The following is a 14164-nucleotide window of genomic DNA, read 5'->3' as shown; positions in this document are numbered from 1 at the left end:
AATGCAAAGGGACTGGGGTCTGCCTTTTTGAGCCTTGGGCTCCATGTCTGTGCAAAGGGGCAAGGGTGCCTTGTTGGCATTGGCATTCCAGGATTCCAGAAAAGCCTCTCCCACCCTGGGGGTCACCACCAGCTCTCCTCCCATGTGCCACCCCTGCTTCCTCACTGCGGGTCAGGGGCTGGGGGCATAGCCACTTATTTGCCATCTGGGGTCGGAGCTAATGAGCCCTGAACTCTCTGAGCCTCAGTTTCCACCACTGGAAAATGGGGATAACATCCTGAATTGCATAGGGTCTGGGGAAAGGATATACACAAGCCCACGGCAGAATAAATGCCACAAATGGTCACAGTTATTATGACCACTGATAATGGGGGGGTGCTGAGTCACAGTTTGGGGCTGGAGAATCAGCCCCTCAGGCCAGCCCATCTTCACCCCCTGCCTGGTATCTCTTGGCTACACTTCTTTTCTCTCTTCCCTATTCCCTGCTCCCCCTTCCTCCACTTTCCTGGGAAACTCCCTGAGAAAGTCCCCGGCAAGAGAAAGCCTCATATGGGACATTTCCACCCAGGATCCCCTGACTCTGCCCCGCAACCCCACAACCACAGCCACCACACACAGAGCCAGGCGTCCCAGCCCTCAGTCCCCAACCATCCAGCAGGCTGACCATCATCATACTGCTTTTATTGGCCCTGAGAGCCACAGAGTAAATCCCACGGGGGCCCTGCCTCCCCTCTCCCTCAAGTCTGTCCAGAGGCCCTGGGGCCTGGCTGCGTGTTCGCTACTCCAATCTTGGCTTCCTGTCCCAGCTGTCGTTGGCTTGCCAGGCCCGGGTCCCTTGAGAGTGCCCCAGATCCTAGAGTCAGGCTCACCCTGGAGGGTGTAGTTGGCAGGGGCCCTGCAGGGACTGCCCGAGGCCAGGCTGGCTTCACTCAAAGAAGAACATTCCTGGTGTCCGGTATAGGCAGGGGGTCAGCCCCAGTGGGTAGCTGGAACCTCCCTGGACAGAGAAGCTGCCTGCAACCCAAGGTTCCTTGGGGTCAGCTGGCAGGGGCAGCGGGGCCCGGACTGAGGCTGGAGGAGTGGGTGGTGCAGGAGAGGGGGCTGCTGAGGCCAAGAGGTGTTCAAGGCCTGAGTCAGTCCCCATGCAGAAATTCAGTGCCTGCAGCCGGCACTGGTAGCTGCTCCCAACGCCCGCCTCTGGGGTCAAGATGGGCGTAGGGGCCTTACTGAAACCCTCAGCCTCAGAGAAGCCAGCAGGAAAGCCGTATGCTGGGCACGGGGAAGACGAGGGGGCCACAGGGAGCTCCCCCGGGCCTGCAGGCTTAGGTGCGGGCATCTCTTTGGGCTCCATGGGTGGCCGAGGCCTGGCGTCAGTGGTTGCAGGGCACACGGTAGCTGGCAAGGCCCCCACCAGACCCCCGAAGCTTAGGCCCTTGGCCTCTGGCAGCTCCGGCAGGAACGGGCACTGCCTGCCAGTTGTGGCGTCAGGGACTCCCGGATCCTGGCTGGTCACTCTGAGGGGTCCACGGCGTGCCTTGGCAGGGCCCTTGGCTCCCTCGGCACCTGCTCGCCGGGTGAAGCGTCGGCGTCGGCGCAGGAAGCTGCCGTGCTCAAACATGTCGTGGCAGTCGGGGTCCAGCGTCCAATAGCTGCCCTTGCCTGGCTTGCGGTCATCACGGGGCACCTTGACAAAGCACTCATTGAGTGACAGGTTGTGGCGGATGCTGTTCTGCCAGCCGGGCCGGTTGTGGCGATAGAAGGCGAAGCGGCCCATGATGTAGCGGTAAATGCCGCTGAGTGTGGCCCGCTGTCCTGGGGAGCTCTGGATGGCCATGGCAATCAGAGCTATGTAGCTGTAGGGAGGCTTGGTCGGCTCAGCCGCAGGGGCCAAGGGCCCAGGCAGGGGCTGTTGCTGCATGCTGGCCGGGCTGGCGGCGGCTGGGACCACAGAGGGGCCAGGCACTGCGTCCAAGGCTGGTTAAAAGGCTCACTGGCCCAGCCTCCCAGCCTGGAAAGGCAAAAAGGGGTGGGCCCACCAGGCTGCCCTCCCTTCCTCTCTCACCCCGCTCCCCTAAGGCCCAAGAGGGGCGGGCAGGGAGGCCAGGACTGGGAAACTGCACAGCTGCCAGGGGTGAGGAGATAGGAGGGAAGGGACTGAGACCCTCAGCCCACATGTGCTGGGGGGGGGGGGGGGGGCGGTGGCTGCAAGGGACAGGACATGCAAACCGAGCGAGAGACAGAAACAGAAAGAGACAGAGGCAGTTAAAAACAGAGAGAAAGACACAGAGAGGTAAAGACATAACAAGAGAAACAGTGATGCACACAGCGAGCCAGAGGCAGAGACATACCTAGAGAGACGAAGGTAAGACAGAGACAGAAAGAACAGACAGAGCCAGACACGCACGCGCACACACACGCTATATGGAGACAGAGTCACCGAAAGAAATAAAGCTACAGAGACAGAGTGAAAGAGCAAGAGACAGAGACACAGGCACAGACACAAGATGTGTAGGGCAGAGAGACAGAGAGAGATGCACACTGATGAGAGAGACAGGAGGCAGAATCAAAGGGGCTGATCTAGAGAACTGGGAGTCCTGTGAGAAAAGCCCCAGGGGCCCTCAAGTCCCTTCCTCCAGCTCCCCTTTTCTCCTCTCCTTCTCCTTCCGGGCCTGGGGTCTCCTTTCTCCCTGCCCCAGACCCGCCCCCCTCTCCCGGCAGTGCACAGCCCTTGAGGTCACAATACTGCTGCCCTCCTAGCTCCGGGGTGTGTGAGGGGCGCGGCCCCATGGAGGCGAGGAGAACGGCCAAACCCAGTATTCTGAGCTCTGGCGCCCTCTAGTGACCGCTGTGGAGAGGACGGCCATCTAGGCAGAGACCTCCCCCCACCACCCCTGCCCACCTCCAAGAGGCATTTCAAGCAAGTCCCTGACCCTGGCTGAGCCTCAGTTTCTCATCTCTAAACTGGAGCTGGCGACTCTTCAGCTGTCCATACTGTGGTGAGGATGTAACACGCCCCCTTACACGGAATCCAGCAGCCTCCAGGAGTTTAGCACAGAGTTGGGGTTTAGACCTGGCTCAGGAATGTCACTCTGGACTGAGGCTCCCCACCAGCTGCAGCCTTGCACCAGCAAAGCCTAGAACAGTCAGGATCCAATCTTAAGGATGCTCTCCATGTTCTCCCACCCATAAGTAACCAAGTCAGAGGATACCTACTGTGTGCCACTCCCCAAGTCAGCCTCCTGACAGCTCAACTTCCCTCTCTGCATTTACTCCTTGCATTTACCAACCTTGCTCCAAAGACCTTTGTGGCTTCTTTTGAATAGATGGGGAATCTAAGCCTCAGAAAAGTTAAGTGACTTGCCTGAGGTCACACAACTAGTGAATGACAAACCTGACATCTGAATCCAGATTTGAATCTAGGATTCTATAACTCCTTAACATGACCCCTTCTATAGAAGAGGAGCAGGAATAGAGGACAGTCACTGGACCCCCCCCCTCGGAAAACAGGCTATGGACCCCAAGAGAGTAGGGACATGCTGTTTTGTCTAGTACTGGCCTGGAACAGAGTAGGTGCTCAACCAACATTTGTCCAATGAATAAAAACCAGTGATCTGGCTGATTTCTGTCCTTTGTCGAAGCATACAGCTCACTCCCTCCATAAAAGTGGCTTATTAATGTATCACTGAAAGAGATTTATTACATTGCCATCTGTAGGAGAATCCCTATAAAGTCAGAAATCAAAAAAGGAAAAAAGGTCTGATATCTGGGGCAGAAAGTGACTTTACTGACAAGGCAGGATCAATTGCCTTTATGGTTGATGGGGTTCCCTCCCAATTCTCAAGGACTGCCTACAAACTGCCGTTTGCAAAAATCAGCGGGGCTTGGGGGAGGGACTGGACCCTTGCCTCCAACTTTGCCTTCTGCCTTACTGCTGTGTTTAGGGGTCTGGGTCAGTTTCCCCAAAGATGGTTATCTACTGGTGCCGGTGGTTCAGTCATCAGCCCCCCATCCCCACCCCCGCCCCATTCAGGCCAAGTTTTCTGCTGTGGGACCCCTCCCCGGCCACATAAGAATACAGACCAATGGTAGGTGGGAGGAAGGTTCTGGAAACTCAGAACCTCTCAGAGGCCAAGCAATTCTGTTACTGTCTGGCTTCATGCTAATCCCTAAGGATCTAACTGGTAATCCCAACTTGAAGCAAACCTTCTAATGAATCAGTTGCAGGTAAAACGGGCACTCAAGCAGACCACTGCAGACCTCTTGTGCTCTCAACAAGAAATGAAGTCTTGTTTCTGCCATAACTGCTGTTTCCAGAACCTCAAGGTCGAGTTTGGTTTCCTCCTGATTTCCCAGGCCCAGCTGCTTGCCGTCTGCCCACGCGCCGCGTTCCAGGGCTGCGTCTCTGCGGCGGGGAGGTTGAAGGGCAGGGATCTGCTTCCGCTGTCCCCACCGACCTGGGCGATGAGTGGGGGGCAGTCCCAAGTCCACTGGCTCTTTGGGCAGGTCTGGGATGGGGTCCGCTGGTGGGGAGGTGCTGACTTCGGAGGGGAGGAGGGGAGGAAGTGACCCCTTAGTGCTGACTCAGCTCTGGCAGCAGGTGAGTGATACCATCGGAGATGCGGGGCTGGGGACCTGCCTTGGCCGTGGCACCGTGGTAGTGGCGCTTCCAGTGCAGGAAGAGCTCGCGGGCAAAGACGGGCTCCACCTGCAGGGGGCGTGGGGGTGGGGCAATGAGCCAACTGTCTCCGTTAGCGCCCCCTACATTCCGGTGGGAAGTCACAGACCTAGTGTCAGTCCTGACCCCACCTGACCCCATTTTTATTTTTGAGAGAGACAGGTAGAACGAGCGCGCAAGAGCGAGAGAGGGGCAGAGAGAGAGAGAGAGAAAGGGAGACAGAGGATCTGAAGCAGGCTCCACGCAGACAGCGGAGAGCCTGATGTGGGGCTCCAACTCATGAACTGTGAGATCTTGATCTGAGCTGAATTCTATCGCTTTAACCGACAGAGCCGACCTCCGGGCACCCCACCCCACCGGTATTTTACATGCAGGGTCTTACAGATCAGAGGGTCATCAGGTCAGGAGCTGAGGACTGGAGGAAATCAGTAAGGGGCTGTTTGGAGGCGACTGGAGGGTGTGATTCTTCGCTGGAGGTGACTCACGTGGGCCATGATGAGTCGCTCCTCGGGCTGGTCTGGGGGCCCTGGGTACTCCTCGCCAAAGCACAGACGGATCTGGTACTCAGGTTCCTGGTGGCCATCCTGCAGGTGGGCGCGCAGTTCTACAGGGACCAAGACTGGAGGCTTGGGAATCCCACCTAGTGCCCACCTTGCGCTCATATCCCATGGCCATGTCCTATAAGGCCTCATTCCCATTGTGTGCCCATGCCCTGTGCCCACTTCCTCGTCCCTATACCCGCCTCATGTCCCACATCTGTGCCCACTTCCAGTGCTCATGCCCTGTGCCTTGTGCTCCTGTGCTCACTGTCACACCTTTATGCCCACCCCATGCCTACTGCCATTCACCTGTGCCTATCTTGTGCCCAGTGCCCAGCCTATGCTTTGCGCCCTATGCCAATACATGTGCCCAAGTCTTATGCTTATGCCCCACACCCAATGCCCCAAACCGCCCCGTGCCTACATTCCCCATAAGCCTATGTCCACATCTGTGCCCAAGTCCCCCCCCACCCCGCCTATAATTCGTTCCCACTCCCAGTGCTTATGTGTCACATCCCTTGTTTCAATGCCCATCCCAAGCTCAGAATCCCATTCCCCTGCGCTCACATCCTGTGTGCCCACTCTCCGCTGTCCACGCCCCTTCTGCCCAGCCACTCTGTCCCAAGCTGCCCGCGGCCCTACCGTCGCGCTCTTACCCTCGAGGAAGCGGCGCGTGTCGAGCAGCTGGCAGGTGCGCTCGCGCTCCAGCTTGTTGGGCTGCGCGCGGTGCGGGGCGAGCGGGCCGCGCCAGTACACGCGGCCCCGGCACAGGCGCTTGGCGAACACGCCCTCGGGGGCCACCCACAGCAGCACGCCGCGTTCCAGGTGTCGCAGCAGGCGCTGCAGCACGCGGGCGCCGGGCGGCGGCTCCGGGAAGCCGACCTGCGCGACGCGCGGTGGCGGCCCCAGCAGGCGCTCTGCCGCGTTGACTGCCTCGCGGCTCAGGCGGCAGCCCTCGGCCGTGCGCGAGGTGGCCTCCCGCACCAGCTCCGCGCCGTAGAACAGACGCACGTGCAGCCAGCAATCTGCGGGGCGGACAGAGGGGGCGCGCCGGGGCGTTGGAGGCGCCCGGCACCGCACGCCCTACTCCCCTCCCCCTCCCCCGCGCCAACAGGGCAGGGGAGCCCCCCCCCCCCCCCCCAGGCCCCTCCGGCCCACACCTGGGGAAGTTTTGGTGCTCCCTCCGGATAAATGATGATGATGATTCTAGTAGTAGCAGTAGTAGGACTGGCACCAGTTAAATAGCAGCAGCTTCCAGTATAAATGAACTGGTAGCTCGAGCTCCACAGTCAAAAGCATAGGGGCCATCTACTGGGGTAGAACTACATGGCCATCTACATGGTACACCTGGGGCAATGTACCACGACACTGGGGCCTTTCCAGTCCTAACTGCTGGTAGTCTAGGAGCTTCTTAGCTCCTACTTTAATGCTGATAGAAACAACACTCCATACGAGGGGCCAGTGGGATGCTCAATGGTTAAGGCTGGGGGGTCTGCAGCCAGGCCTTTGCATTCTGATCCCCTCACTGCTACTTAGCAGCTGTGACCCCACAGTAACCTTCCCAGGACTCCTCACTGTCTGATTTGGGGCAAGGTTCTTAACCTTGGAGTGCATTTCTACATCTGTAAAGTGGGGACGATGGCAGTATCTATCTCACAGGCTGTGGGGAGAGCTTAGAAAGATGCTTGGCATAAACCGAGCCCTCAGCGGACATGAGCTGTTGTTGTTATCCGGGCTGGGTGCTTTGGGTGAAGGGACCTAGTTGGCCTCACCCCTTGGCCCTCCCCACTTCTGGGCACCTGCCTGAGGGGAAGGCCTTCAGATTCCTTACCGGGGTTGCTGAAGTCCTCAGAGGGTGATGGGCTCCAGCGGTGTGTGGGGTCCTGCGCCTGGTACCCTAGGGAAGGAGGGGAAGCAGCCAGGCACAACTTGCCCTGGGTCCCTCGACCCCTGAATCAAGATCCTGGAGGAGGCCAGGGAGGAAGTAAGGGCAGGCAAGGAGATCCGGTCCTTACTGTGGTCAGCCAGAGGGCCTGGGACAGCTGGTGGCAGGGAGCCCTGCTGGGCCAGCCTGGGGGGGCCCTCCTTGTCCTTATCCTCTGTGGTTGATCTGGAGCCATCCTGGCCATTGGGAGAGAGGGTCATGAGGGTGGGAGAGGAAACTGTGGGTCACCGGAGTTCCCAGACTGTGCTCACTGGGGCAGAGGGAAGTCTGGGCAGACTGAGGCCAGTGGGGTTGATAGAGACTTTGAGGTTTCAGAGCTCAAGACCCTTTCCCTCATAGAAGTAAAGAGAGTCAATGGAGGTTATGGGGTCAGAGGTGAAGCTCACTGTGCTAGGGAGAGACATGTGAGGACAGAGTGAGCAGGTAGGGGACAGAGGTGATAGAGATGGGGACAGAGGTGGCAGAGATGGGTACAGAAGGGATAGAGATGGGGACAGGCGATAGAAATGGGGACAGAGGTGGCAGAGATTAGAGAACAGACGTGATAGAGATGGGGACAGAGGTGACAGAGATGGAGACAGAGGTGATAGACATGGGACAGAGGTGGCAGAGATGAGGGGACAGAGGTGACAGAGGTGGGGACAGACATGATGGAGATGGGGACAGAAGTGACAGACATGGAGACGGGTGGCAGAGATGAGGGGACAGAGGTGACAGAGGTGGGGACAGACATGATAGAGATGGGGACAGAAGTGATAGAGATGGGGACAGAGGTGATAGACATGGGGACAGAGGTGGCAGAGATGAGGGGACAGAATTGACAAAGGTGGGGACAGAGGTGATAGAGATGGGGACAGAAGTAGCAGAGATTAGAGGACAGAGGAGATAGAGGTGGGGACAGAGGTGATAGACATGGGACAGAGGTGGCAGAGATGAGGGGACAGAGGTGACAGAGGTGAGGACAGAGGTGATAGAGATGGGGACAGAAGTGATAAAGATGAGGACAGAGGTGACAGACATGGGGATAGAGGTGGCAGAGATGAGGGGACAGAGGTGACAGAGGTGGGGACAGACATGATGAAGATGGGGACAGAAGTGACAGACATGGAGACAGAGGTGATAGACATGGAGACAGGTGGCAGAGATGAGGGGACAGAGGTGACAGAGGTGGGGACAGACGTGATAGAGATGGGGACAGAAGTGATAGAGATGGGGACAGAGGTGATAGACATGGGGACAGAGGTGGCAGAGATGAGGGGACAGAGGTGACAGAGGTGGGGACAGAGGTGATGGAGATGGGGACAGAGGCAAGAGTGATGACAGGGGCGAGGGGTGAATTTGGAGGAAACAGGGCGGATGCAGCCGGCGGTGGAGCCGCAGACGTTGGAGGTGAAGGGAAGGGGCCGGTGGGGCTGAGGGTGGCAGTAGAGGTGGAGCAGAGGTAAGAAGAGGTCGAGCTGGCAGGAGAGACAGGGATGGTGACGAGGCAGCAGCTGGAGAAGAGGACAGGACAGACGACAGTGCCAGAGAGCACCGAGGGCAGAGATGACTGAGCTGGCAAGGCTGCAAGGGCTGGCAGGACAACTGGCCTGGTCTGTCCTGTGGGCCACCAGCTCCGTCACATCTCCAGGGGGCTCCTGCCGGCTCCGGAGGATGTTCTTCTTCCCAGGCAGGGCGCAAGTCCTGGCCACTGGATAGAGCAAGAACAGCCTGTTGTTTCCCGGGCCTCCAGGGGAGCCCCCAACAGAGGAGCTCCCACACAAGAGTACCCCAGCTCATGGCATGATCCCAGGCAGGGCCCACTTCTCTCCAGGCCTCAGTTTCCTCCTAATCCCTTCTAATGGGAAGATAAACCAAGAAGGTCTATGGGTCCTTCTGCGTTTACCAGCACATGAGTTTAAGCTCCATAAGCCCACCGTTTCCCAGTTTACAGATGGGCAGGGTAGGGTCCTTATTGCCCAGAGAGCCATCCTCGGTCACTACCTCCAGGGGCAGGATCATACCTGGGCCATGGGCACTGCCGGACACAATCCGGTAGACCTTGTAGGGGTCGGAGATGTCCAGCTGGCTGCGCTCACGCACCTCACAGAAGTCAGCACTCTTGTTGAGGGCACAGCGGAGCCGGGTCTTCCATGTGGGGGGGTCCTCCTTGTCAATGCCCTCTAGGTGCCTGCCCTTGTGTATGGCCCAGGCCTGGGAACGAGCAGGGGCACGTGGGGAGGAATAGCCTGGAAGAGGGGGCTGCTGCCGTGCGGATGAATGAGGGTGTACCGTGCCTCTCACCCTTCTCTCTCTCCCTCCAAGCCTCTGTCTCTCTGCCCCTTCATCCTTTTCACTGTTCTTCCCCCCCTCCCTCCAACACATATTCCTCGAGCTCCTACTGTGCGCCAGGCCTGAGCCAGGAGCTGGAGACCAAATGGGGAACCAGACTGACGTGGTCCCTGCTCTCCAGGAACTCAAGTCTAATGAGAGAAAACAGCTTCAAACAGCCAAGCAGGAATCATTATATTTCAAGTAATGGATTATGATCAATTTTTAAAAATAGGATGATGGGATAGAAAATAATGGCAGTGATGCGCTACCTGGAAAACCAGAAAACTAAATCCTTACCTCTTGCGACATACAGAGTGGACGCCAGATGGTTAGAAAACCAAAGGTTAGAGGAGAAACTGGGAGCTCGTGGAAGATAATGTGGGAGAAACTCTTGTAGGGGCAGAGAATAGCATCCTCAACAATTTCAAAGGCGGGGACCAGAAGGCAAAACATTTACAATGTCTGAAACCGGCAAGGGGCTAATTTTAGAATATACAAGGAACTTTGCAAACCAACAGGAAACAGAGAGCATCCCCTAAAGAAAAAGTTCTTATCAAAGGGCAAGCCCGGGTGGTTTAGGGAGGAGGAAACCAGAAGCCCGTGAGCATATGAGAATGTACTTAAACTCATTAGTGTCACAGAGATGCAAATAGAAATGTGAGCTATCACCCACAAGCCGACAAAATTTAGTGAGTTGGATAATGCCAGAAGGTGGTGGGGATACAGAAGGTGGTGGGCCTGGGATAGTGCAGAACTTCTGGATGGTAATCAGGCATGCCTAGTCAAATGAAGTCTAAATATACCCTGTGAGCAGAATTTCTGATTCCAAAGGAATGCTCACAGAGGCTCATGAGGAGACCCGGGCAAGGATATTCACGACAGCGTTGACTCTGGTCCTGGAAAGCAAACTCATATCCACCCTTGGGAAAGCGGGCTGGGGGTGTGTGTCATGGTACCCAACAGGGAGTCTGTGCAGCATCTAGAAGCATCTAGGAGCAATAAATTAGATGCACAGGGAACAAGAATAAGTCTTCAGCGCATGATCCGGAACAAAAAAACAAAAAAAAACAAAACAAAAGAGTAAGGCACAGAATGAGATCTATAGACCACATGAAGTGTATATGGTAAGAACACACACAAAACAGCAATGCCCACTCTGCAAGAAACCGTGCAGACCAAAGATATTCATTATACACATTAGAGTGAGTGACTCTTGTGGTGGAGGCATTAAATAAATGAATAAATAAATAAATAAATAAGAGGCTACTTTAGAAGGTTTGTCAGAAATGCCTCCAGAAGGAAGTAGCATTTGAGCTGAAGCCTGAGTGCAAAGGATGGAGTCCGACAAAGAACTGGGGGGAGGGTGGTCTGGGTAGAAGAACAGCAAGTGCAAAGGTCCTGAGGTGGGAAGAGGCTGACAGATGCAAGCAAGGCCGGTGTGGCTGGAGCAGAGGAGCCACAGGGGAGGGCAGTGGGAGATGTATTACTTGCCCTGGTCACATTCAGGCCTGGGGGGTTTTAACTGATGAATCCCATTCACTCATTACCCCCAGAGGTTCCAGGCCTGGTGGGGAAACGGACACCAAACAGAAAAGCCAGCTCCTGTGTTGGTGCCACTTGCCCGTGGGGAGAGCTTTCAGGCTTGATTTTGTTGTCGGCAAATGGTGCCCAGAATACCTAACCTCGTGTGGTTGTGAGGGGGTGTAGAATGAGTGGTCTACGTAAGGTGCTTTGCACGGTGCCTGGCACACAGTCCGTGCTATTGCAGTTTTGTTTTTCATTCTATTAAGGACATAACTGAAAGTTGGCCTGGGCACAGGGCACAGAGTGCTATCACCACGATGAAAGAGGGGCCTTTGTTGTGTTCGCTGTTGTGAACCCCACACCTGGAGCGACCTTGTTCGGCCTCGGTTGGGAACGTGCGTGTCTGGGGGCTCAAATGTTTCACCATTCTGCACATGCCTGTGGGCCACAGAAGTGCCTTGAGTATTGATTTTGGCCTTGCCAATACATGTTAACGAATAAGGCAACTGGCAAATGCGGAATCCATGACTAATGAGGATCAACGGCCATGGTGGGGAAAGGGGAAGAGGAACTAAGAAAGAAGAGACAGATTGAAGCTGGAGCACGGAGATTCTCAAGGGCCAAACTTTATCCCCTGCGCTTAGGGGCACAGGAAGGTGTGAAGCCAGGGGATCCCTTGTGTGGGTCAGCGGTGGATTGAGGGAAGGGGAGGGCAGCCCTCAGAATCTCTCTCCGGGGCCCCTGGGTGGCTCAGTTGGTTGAGCGACCAACTCTTGGTTTCGGCTCAGGTCACGATCTCGCGTTTCATGGGTTCGAGCCACACATGCATCAGCAGAGCCTGCTTGGGATTTCTCCCTCTCTCTGCCCCTCCCCCCCCACTCTCTCTGTCTCTCTGAAAATGAATAAATAAACTTAAAAATTAAAAAAAAAAAAAGAATCTCCCTTCTCTGAACAGCTCATGTAACCACCTGTTCAACAGCTCTGTGGGCCAGTCACTGCGCTCAGTGTCATTCCCCTCGAGTAGCTGGAGGCAGTCTGCTAGAGAAGACAGACTCATACAAGGCACTTATGATGCACAGGGCAAGTTCCTCCAGTGGAGGAAGCAGAAGGAATCAGAGATGGCTGGGGGAAACCATTGAGCTGGATAGATGCATTCAACAGACCAATGCATCAGGGAAGGTTCTGGAGGGGATGTTCAAGCTGAGCACATGGGAGTTGGCCGGGAGTAGGGGGAGAGGAGAGGGTGTTCCAGGTAGGAGCAACACCAAGTGCAAAGGTCTAATAGTGAGAGAGACATGAAGCATTTAGAAACTGAAAGAACTGTCAGGCCAGGCCTAAAGCTGGGGAGGGCGGGGTGGGGAGAGATGAGGTCAGGGAGGAGCAGTTCATGCGGTGCTTTGAAGCCTCCGTAAGGAGTTGGGACTTTATCACAAGAGCAATGGGGAGCTACGGCAGGATTCTGAGTAGGGGAGTGTCAAGGCAAGATTTACATTTAGGAAGATCTCTCTGGATGACTGAGGGGAGAGCTGTGAGGCAGGGGGAAGCAGGGAGCTCTGTGAGGTCACCCCACAATGGTCCTGCTGAGAGACGGTGGGAATGGGTCCAAGCAGACAATTGCAGAGAAGCTTTTGTAGGAAGATCCAGCAGACCTGGTGATGGAGTGCAATGAGATTGGAAGAGAGGGGAAAGGCCAGGGTCAGGTGCCTGGTTCTGGGGTCTGGGTGACAATCGGGGCCATCTTCCACTTGGGGAAACACCGAAGTTTGTCGAGGCGAGCTGACAAGTGTGGTACTGAGGATACGTTGAGTTTGAGAGTTCTGGGGGCCATTAGACCAGCACACCTGGGGCTTGGAGAGGAGGCTGGAAACTGTAGGGCTCATGCTAAGGCTGTGTGGAGGGGGAGAGGGGGATGAGCAGGGAGGTCCTGGAGCCAGCGCTGAGAGCACCAAAAGATGAGGGGGTGGGTGGATGCTGAGGAAGGGGAGTGGCAAGGTCTGAGGAGGAAAACGGAGCAGGGGGTTGATGGGGGCAGATTCTGGAAACCAAGTGCCACCGTTTCAAGGAAGAAGGGTCCACCAGGCCCAAACTCACGCAGGCATCAAAGATGACAGTGATGGCATCCTTGGATTTGGCAACTAGTGACGTTAGCAAGGGTGGGGGGGAGCCAGACGAGGGGGGGGGATGGGGAGCTATGAGTGAGGGAGTTGATGACCAGGAACTTCTTTCCAGGCCCTTCATCCTATGAAAGGAGAGGGGAGGCCTGAGAATTGGGAGCTGCAGGTGGCTGTGGGGGTTGGGGTGGCGGCGGCTCTTGCTTATTGCTCAGGAGAGAGATTCCAGAGTTGAAATGTTGATAGGAAGGAGGCAGTTTGGAGGAAGTTAATGATGACTGAAGCAAGTGAGGGAGGGCATCCCTGGAGGAGGTCACTGGGGTGGGGAAGCACAGAAAATGTCCTCAGGCTGCTGGGATTGGTTTGGGGGGGGGGGAGTTGGAATTCCCTTGGGTGGCATCTAACTTCCCCCTGGAGAGGGAGGAGAGCTCTCCCTGGGGGAGGTGGGGACGGGGCAGGTTTTGCAGTTCTGGCTGATTCTGTTTTAAGAGGGCGTCAGAGGGTCTCTCGTATATGCGGAACTCTACCGCAAGCTAGAGACCGCTGCGCATAAGTGGGGCGAGTGGCTCCAGGTCGGCGTCCCGCGGCTCCCGCCCCCTTACCCTGAAGAGCGCCGCGTCCTGCTGCGCCTGGTAGCCTTGCTGGGCCGCGTGTTTCCAGGGGATGCGGAAGAGGGTCTTGCCTGCGTCCTCCCAGCGCAACCCCGCATAGCGCCCGCTCTCGATCTGCGCCACCAGCCAGTCGCGGAGGCGCTGGGGACCCCCGGCCCCCGCCATCGGTCGCCTGCCGTCGGGGACCTGCCTCTCCTCCCTCCGCCAGGGGTCGCCGGCCATCCGAGCCGCCGTGCGCCGGAGGGGCCAGGTCCCGGGGAGAGCGGGACCCCAGCGCGACAGTGGATCGCGAAGCCACCTGGGTGGCGCGCGGAGGCGGCGAAAGTGAAAGTTCTGGAAAGACGAGTTTCGCTTTCCTTTCTGCCCCCTTCACCCGGGAAGCCTTATCCTTTCGCCCCTCCCTGTGGTAGCCTGGCGGCGCCGAGGGGGCAGAGGCACGGTGAGAC

General features: G+C 56.8%; 2 protein-coding genes across 3 annotated transcripts; both read right to left on the bottom strand.

Annotated features, from left to right (window-relative positions):
• Window positions 1–660: 660 nt before the first annotated feature.
• Window positions 661–3523, bottom strand: FOXS1 (forkhead box S1). Its single transcript, XM_027069814.2, has one exon. The coding sequence runs from the start codon at window positions 1916–1918 to the stop codon at window positions 926–928; it is 993 nt and encodes a 330-aa protein (XP_026925615.1). The 5' UTR covers window positions 1919–3523; the 3' UTR covers window positions 661–925.
• A 145-nt stretch (window positions 3524–3668) lies between these two features.
• Window positions 3669–13883, bottom strand: LOC106985963 (interferon regulatory factor 4-like). Of its 2 annotated transcripts, none has more exons than XM_027069812.2 (8): window positions 13710–13883; window positions 9163–9352; window positions 8749–8849; window positions 7230–7335; window positions 7046–7111; window positions 5871–6239; window positions 5161–5279; window positions 3669–4705 (listed from the first exon to the last, which is right to left on the bottom strand). In XM_027069812.2, the coding sequence occupies exons 1-8, from the start codon at window positions 13881–13883 to the stop codon at window positions 4571–4573; spliced, it is 1260 nt and encodes a 419-aa protein (XP_026925613.1). In that variant the 3' UTR covers window positions 3669–4570. The 2 variants fall into 2 exon arrangements, 1 of the variants encoding a protein (XP_026925613.1); XR_003423978.2 differs by having other exon boundaries at window positions 4565–4705; window positions 5161–5259.
• Window positions 13884–14164: the final 281 nt, after the last annotated feature.

Source organism: Acinonyx jubatus, chromosome A3 (assembly GCF_027475565.1).
Source record: "Acinonyx jubatus isolate Ajub_Pintada_27869175 chromosome A3, VMU_Ajub_asm_v1.0, whole genome shotgun sequence".
In the NCBI taxonomy this organism is placed as follows: domain Eukaryota; kingdom Metazoa; phylum Chordata; class Mammalia; order Carnivora; family Felidae; genus Acinonyx; species Acinonyx jubatus.
The sequence above is the reverse complement of the archived record's forward strand: the minus strand, read 5'-3'. Positions and strand labels throughout refer to the sequence as shown.

Bases quoted from the DNA above. Each gene is read 5' to 3' on its own strand.
- LOC106985963 (XM_027069812.2), bottom strand. From the start codon at position 13,883: ATGGCGGGGGCCGGGGGTCCCCAGCGCCTCCGCGACTGGCTGGTGGCG. The intron at 9,353-13,709 runs GTAAGGGGGCGG...GCTCGTTCCCAG, and splicing joins AGGACGCGGCGCTCTTCAGG to GCCTGGGCCATACACAAGGG. The intron at 7,336-8,748 runs GCCAGTTGTCCT...CCCAATGGCCAG, and splicing joins TGGCCCACAGGACAGACCAG to GATGGCTCCAGATCAACCAC.
- FOXS1 (XM_027069814.2), bottom strand. From the start codon at position 1,918: ATGCAGCAACAGCCCCTGCCTGGGCCCTTGGCCCCTGCGGCTGAGCCG.